The sequence below is a fragment of the Coregonus clupeaformis genome, chromosome 7 (assembly GCF_020615455.1).
Source record: "Coregonus clupeaformis isolate EN_2021a chromosome 7, ASM2061545v1, whole genome shotgun sequence".
NCBI lineage: Eukaryota > Metazoa > Chordata > Actinopteri > Salmoniformes > Salmonidae > Coregonus > Coregonus clupeaformis.
This window is the reverse complement of record NC_059198.1, coordinates 20,491,524-20,497,523: the sequence shown is the minus strand read 5'-3', so window position 1 is coordinate 20,497,523 and position 6,000 is coordinate 20,491,524. Positions and strand designations below refer to the sequence as shown.

Sequence of the window (6,000 nt, the reverse complement as noted above, 5' to 3'; positions counted from 1 at the left end):
CTATCCCCTACACCATATTCCCCATACAGCCCTAGTCAAAAGACGTGCACAATATAGGTAATAGGGTGCCATTTGGGACACTAGGCTATTCTGCTCTGTTTATGCTTCCCAATTTAGATACTTTTTTTCAAGCAACCTAGAATACAGACTTTGAAGAAACCTGGAAGAATAAGGTTTCAACAAAAAATAAGTAATATTGAAGTCCAGAGGTCAACGTTCACTGAGTTCTGAAGGTTGCTGAAGCCATTTTCTTTTCCAAGCAACATAGAATTGACATTGAATGCTTTTTTCGACCAAGGACTGGGAAAAAAATGCATTCGGTACGTTTAAATTGCAATGTTCAGGAAAAGCAAGTGACACTTGAAATGTTTTTCACTTGGACCGTGTCACTAAATAATGCATACAATTCATAATTATACAGCTACAGTATATATGTGTCACAATGAATAGAAGGCCATGCATCATATTGAAAGCAACATTTCAGATGCCATCAAAATTATCACAATGAGAGTGAAAGAATTCAATAGATATCCATTATTTCACTACATTGGGAAACTAATGCGTTCTATCTTTATTGAAGGATAATGTGTTATATATACCTCAGCAACCACATAACAACGTGAATACATAACCATCACATATCTGGTTGACATTAAGCTTTATTGGTGGACGTTTATAGAAAATGAAACTCACATTCATTCCATCTCCCCTGGCATTGGGCATGAATAAAAGCAAATTGACAATAAACTAAACCAATCAAAAGAATATCAAATAAAACAGTTATGAAAGAGTTACATGTTCAACACTGGAACTTCCATCCCAACCGAAGCAGTGAAGCGACTAGTCTTTTTGAGAGTGGAGAAAGTGAGATGGCTACTTTGGTATTACTGTTCTCTTTGGTGCAGACAGTGACAATATTTCACTCAGTGCAGACAAAATATATAGTATATTCTTGTATGATTTCTACATCAATCAATCAATCAATCAAATGTATTTTATAAAGCCCTTTTTTATATAAGTGTGTTTTTTAATCAGCATTTCTTCTTTATTTTGTGCTCTTTTTCCTTTTAGATAAGTCAAGTTTTCTGGTCTCTCTGGACAGTTTTCTCTCTAACCTCATATTGGTCTTTAAAGGGATAGTTCACCCAAATTCACCTAAATCATTTGGATGAACTATCCCTGTAAGGTTTAAAGACCCACATATACCTTAATTACCTTCAGGGTCTCTGGCATCATCACTTACATTCCTGTTACAGGCTCTTCCAGACCATTCAGACCCATTACACTTACTCTGCTTCTTCACATCTCTTTAAAGCGGCAATTAGCAGTAGCAACAATAACAAAGCGACTCCCTGCACCTGTTTTGGTAAAAAGCTGATGGATGGGGCTGGAGAAATGTAACCACTCTCAAATTCATAGACAGAGCTATGAATGCAAGGACTGACCAGCCTTGATATCAACATTAGTTTTAACCATGTTTTGAGGCTATATAGTGTTTGTGGTGGTGGGCTGGCATGATCAAACTAGACGGCTAAGTAGGTTTGCAAAATTCCAGTAACTTTCCCCAAATTCCCAGGTTTTCCAGAAAACCTGTGGTTGGAGGATCTGGATTTCCTGCTTATTCCCACGATTCCGAGAATCGTCCAACCAGGAATTCTGCAAAACCTGGGAGTTTTGGAAGAGTAACCTGAATTTGGGAACTCTAGGGCTGAGTTGTGTTAATGCCACATCTACGGATGCTCTTCCCCTCCGGATGACACGTACAGGGAAGGGCGGAGCCATGGTGGTGCTTTAGAACCAGGCACCGATTCGAGGAGCCAATCGAGGTGTTCTCTTCTTTTTAAGCTCCGCCTCCTGCCTCCAAGGATATTTCTTCCTCTTGGTGTCCATGTGTCCTATGGAGAAATGGCCATCAAACAGAAAATTACATGCTACTTACCTCGGTAGAATGTGTACCAGATCTACATTTCTACACTTCTATATTTTTTCCTCAATACTTAATTATTGACATTATAACTTAAATCAGGCATAAGCTTACACAATGTCCTGGTAAAAGTGTAAATTCCTTTGCTTATCTTAAAAAACATGAAATTGCTCAAATCTACCACCAGTCCATCCCCAACATAATTGAGGTCTCATTATAACCAGATGACCCCTGTGTTTCAGCGAGTACGTTTACATGCACACTAATAATTATGGCAGTAGACAGATTATGCAATATGCATATAAACACCTTATTCTGTTTATCTTAATCTTTATCTTAAAAGGTCAAAATTGAAGTAAGCACACGCTAAATAAAACACCAGGTTTTCTGAGCAATTCTTTGAATTATTAGGACATGGAAACACCTTAATCGGCGTTCCAGCTGTGTATTTAATCTGCGCATGTGCTAGCAGCAGCCGAGCGTGCCTCCCTTTTTAGCGTGAGTTCGGAACAACTGAATGTATGCATCTTAGAAATAGTTTTCACATAAACTATATATCTCCCAATTTAGAATCAAATATGCTTCCTAAAAATAACATGGTCAGTGCCATCAGGTAGCCTGATTTCAGATGTGTCCATGTAAACAGGATTATTAGGGAACTCGTTCTTCTTGCAAAGTATGTAAACATTTTAGTCGAACTATTATATTAATCTGACTATCCACAATATTCACATTATTGTGGGCATGTAACCGTACTCAATGTGTCAGAGACACTCCGGTCGCTGTTTTTTTCTTGTTCAAAGAAAGTCAATGAACTAAATCAGAGAGGAAGAGGTGAAGCGAGAGGGTTTTCTTCACCAAAAATCTGTACACCTTAAGCAGATAATTGATTATTAAGCAAGTGAGGAGTTGTTTCTGATATAAGTGTGATGCATGTGACATCCCGGCAACTTTGAGAAAAAAAAACATTATATCGGAGTTGTCCCTGTTTAAATCCAAGACAGTCTATGCATATTCATGAGGTCAATGAATTTGAAATACCTTCGTCATAGAATTCAGACGTTGACGACAACACCCCTCATCGAACTGACAATTTTTTTCAATGGTAAACGGCCTGAGTGAACTATCTTTGAGTGTGTATAAGATAATTGCAGGGCTTTTGTGTTTGACCCTGTGACCCCTGGAGGAAAACAGCGGATTACCTTTGACCCCGAGTCATTACACTGCAGAACAACAGAGCCCTCTAATGAACTAGTCAGTCCTTTCATTCCCCTCAATGTTGACCTCAACCAGTCAAGCATCGCTACCTTTGTCATTGTCACTTTGTTTAGCCACCCGTTACAACAACAACCAATTGGCTGTCATTATTAAGGTGTTCTTGTCTTCAAACAAAGCTTAGCCTGGAGGCCAATGATTAATCCATCCAAAAAACAAACACCACATTAAGTGTGTTCTACAATCAACAACTTCATTAACAACGTTTAGGAACACAACAAATTGAATTTGAATTAGATGGAAATATGTGTCCCTTTCAGTCTCGACAGAAGTCATTACAACCTCCTGTTTAGAACATGTCTAATTCAAATTTCGAATGTATTTTTTAAGCCCCTTTTACATCAGCAGTTGTCACAAAGTGCTTTACAGTCTACTCTAGAACCAGCCTGATCACTTAGATTTCGGATGTTTAAAAATGTCCCCAGTCAGTTAGAAAAACAAAAAACGATTGCGCAGCACTGGGCGCAAATCATAATGCTTGGAGTTAGAGCGTGCTGCTTAGACCACTGTGCCACCACTGTTCACAATACTCTAGCAAGCCGTGAGAATACTTGATGATAGTTGATGGAAACAGCGCATTGTTTTTAATGATATTGTTTTAAGCTTTCCCCAAACCATAGCCCTAACCTTAACCACTCAGAATTAATGCCTAAACTGTTAACCTTTGAGTTGTTTCTGTTTTAACCCTTAACCACGCAGAATTAACCCTGTAACCACATGGAATTAATGCGTCAAAAATAGAGGTTAATCCATAACACATTGAATTTCGAAGGGAAATTAGATCTTGTTGACACAGCAGGCCTGTTCCTGGGCCTCTCTGTACAGCCTCCACACCTTATAACTTTTCTCCTCAGGAGAGAACACTAAGTTGGGGGACACACCTCTGGTGAGTCCCAGGCTCTGTTGGCCACGCTCTTCATCTTCCTCTGGGGGGTTCTGTGGGCTATTCCTCAGGAAGCGTTGGTGGGAGGGGAGACCGAGGAGGGTGTTCTGTCGCCGGTCGTCATCTTCCAGACCTGTATGGGTGGTCAGAGTAGTTAGCAGGGACCTGCGAGCAGAACACACATCTGTAAACCTAAAGCTAGATTTACTTTGCTCCAACACCTCAGAGTTTGTACACAGTTTATACCGGTGCAATTTATGGTCACCGGCGGCGCATGCAAATGTAAAGTGATAGCATGAAGAGCGACATGATTCTCCGGGAGAATCTGATAAAAAGGCATCGAGGCAAGGTCAGACTTACTCGTCCCGCATCTGATAGATGTAAATCTACCTTTATTAACCAACTCCTGCATGGTCAAAGGCAGTGCCACAAAGACCCACATAAAAGTTGATAAGGGGTACCCTGGGCCTGGCCACCCATGGTGAAGTGGATGAATCTGAGCTGTCAAAACCACTTTTATACAAGGCTTTGAATCATGACTTGTGGGGAGGGAGAGTCTCCTTTATGTTGCAATATGAAGCCTGAGTGTTAATCTGTGTTGGCCACGTATTAATAAGGTGATCATTATCACACAATTATAGGCATCAGCTGTTGTGCTCGTTGAATAGGGACTGTTCAGAATATAGATGTTTTAGTACAATGTGACATCCTTGACACGAGGAACACAATCAAAGTGAGAATGAGAAGCTTCTCTTATTATATGTTGCCTATAGAGAACACAAGTGTGATTCAAACCCGTGTAGCCGTACCCAAAAAACCAAGAGGATGGAACGCAAAGACTTTCAAACATCCCCTCTGGCTGCAGCAATCCCTTGCTTTCATATTGCAACCATAGAGTTCATTCATATTTCACGTGGCCGCGCTTTATTGTGATTAGACATGTAAATAAAATGAGATTTCGTTATTTTCTCTCGGTAATTTACATTTATATTGAATTAGTGGCAGTGTATAGGGGGAGACAGGGGTGACTTATTATGCTCTGAGATTACATGGGCAGATTTCACCGCCATTGTGTTTTGTAATTAAGAGGACAAGAAAGGAGCCAGATGCTCTCTGGTGCCAAACCTGTTTTCATTTAGAGAGAGGTCTGCACTAGCTTTCAAACCCCCTCCATCATCCTTCCATCATATCCAACAGTCAAGCCTTTAACAAATCCCATGCCATTAGAGTGACATATCAAACCAGTGGATGTGCTTAGGGACACACTGGCCAATCTGCTTGGAATAAGATTAGGCCTAAGTGCTGCACTGCATATGGACTGCATTGAAAAAATTGCCTTGGAGGACATTGCGTTATATTCTGGGCTTTACAATGTATACACAAGGATTACCTTTTGTAACATACAATTATATTTGGTATTTTGCACATTTTCTGAGTCGGACTAGATCTAATAACTACTTAAAAGTAAAGCATTGTACCCCTCAAGTCTCTTACAGTATTTTCTCTCTCTCATCAGTTTAGGTCCTGTGTGTGTGTGTCTTGTGCCATTTTGTCCTGACTGGCAGTAAGCACTAAGGTAACAAACGTGTCTCTCTCTCTTTCTCTATTTTCTGGATATGTGACCCTATTTATCAGCCACTAATTATTTCATCTACGTAGTTGTTGAAGCTCAATTTCCATAGTTATCAAGCTCCAAATCATATCACTTGTCCATTCTGCAGACATGGCAGAGAAAGTAAAAACCGGTGGGAAGGATGCTGGAAGGTAGCGAACAATCGGATAAGCCGGTCCTCATTCAGGCTGTAATAAGCCTTGTCTGAGACAAAGGAAGCAGCACAGTGAGACTTTGTCTATGTCCCAAATGGCACCCTATTTCCTATATAGCCCTATGGGCCCTGGTCAAGGGTAGTGCACTACA

General features: G+C 40.2%; 1 protein-coding gene across 3 annotated transcripts in view; it reads right to left on the bottom strand.

Annotated features, from left to right (window-relative positions):
* Positions 1 to 641: 641 nt before the first annotated feature.
* Positions 642 to 6,000, bottom strand: part of LOC121569846 (dnaJ homolog subfamily B member 6) — a 49,345-nt gene continuing 43,986 nt past the window's right edge. For all 3 annotated transcript variants that reach the window (XM_045221200.1, XM_045221198.1, XM_045221199.1), the window contains exons 9-10: positions 4,081 to 4,215; positions 642 to 1,895 (exon numbers count right to left, since the gene is read on the bottom strand). In XM_045221200.1, the coding sequence (XP_045077135.1) occupies positions 1,792 to 1,895; positions 4,081 to 4,215 (239 nt within the window). In that variant the 3' untranslated portion in view covers positions 642 to 1,791. The remainder of the gene's footprint in view (positions 1,896 to 4,080; positions 4,216 to 6,000) is intronic.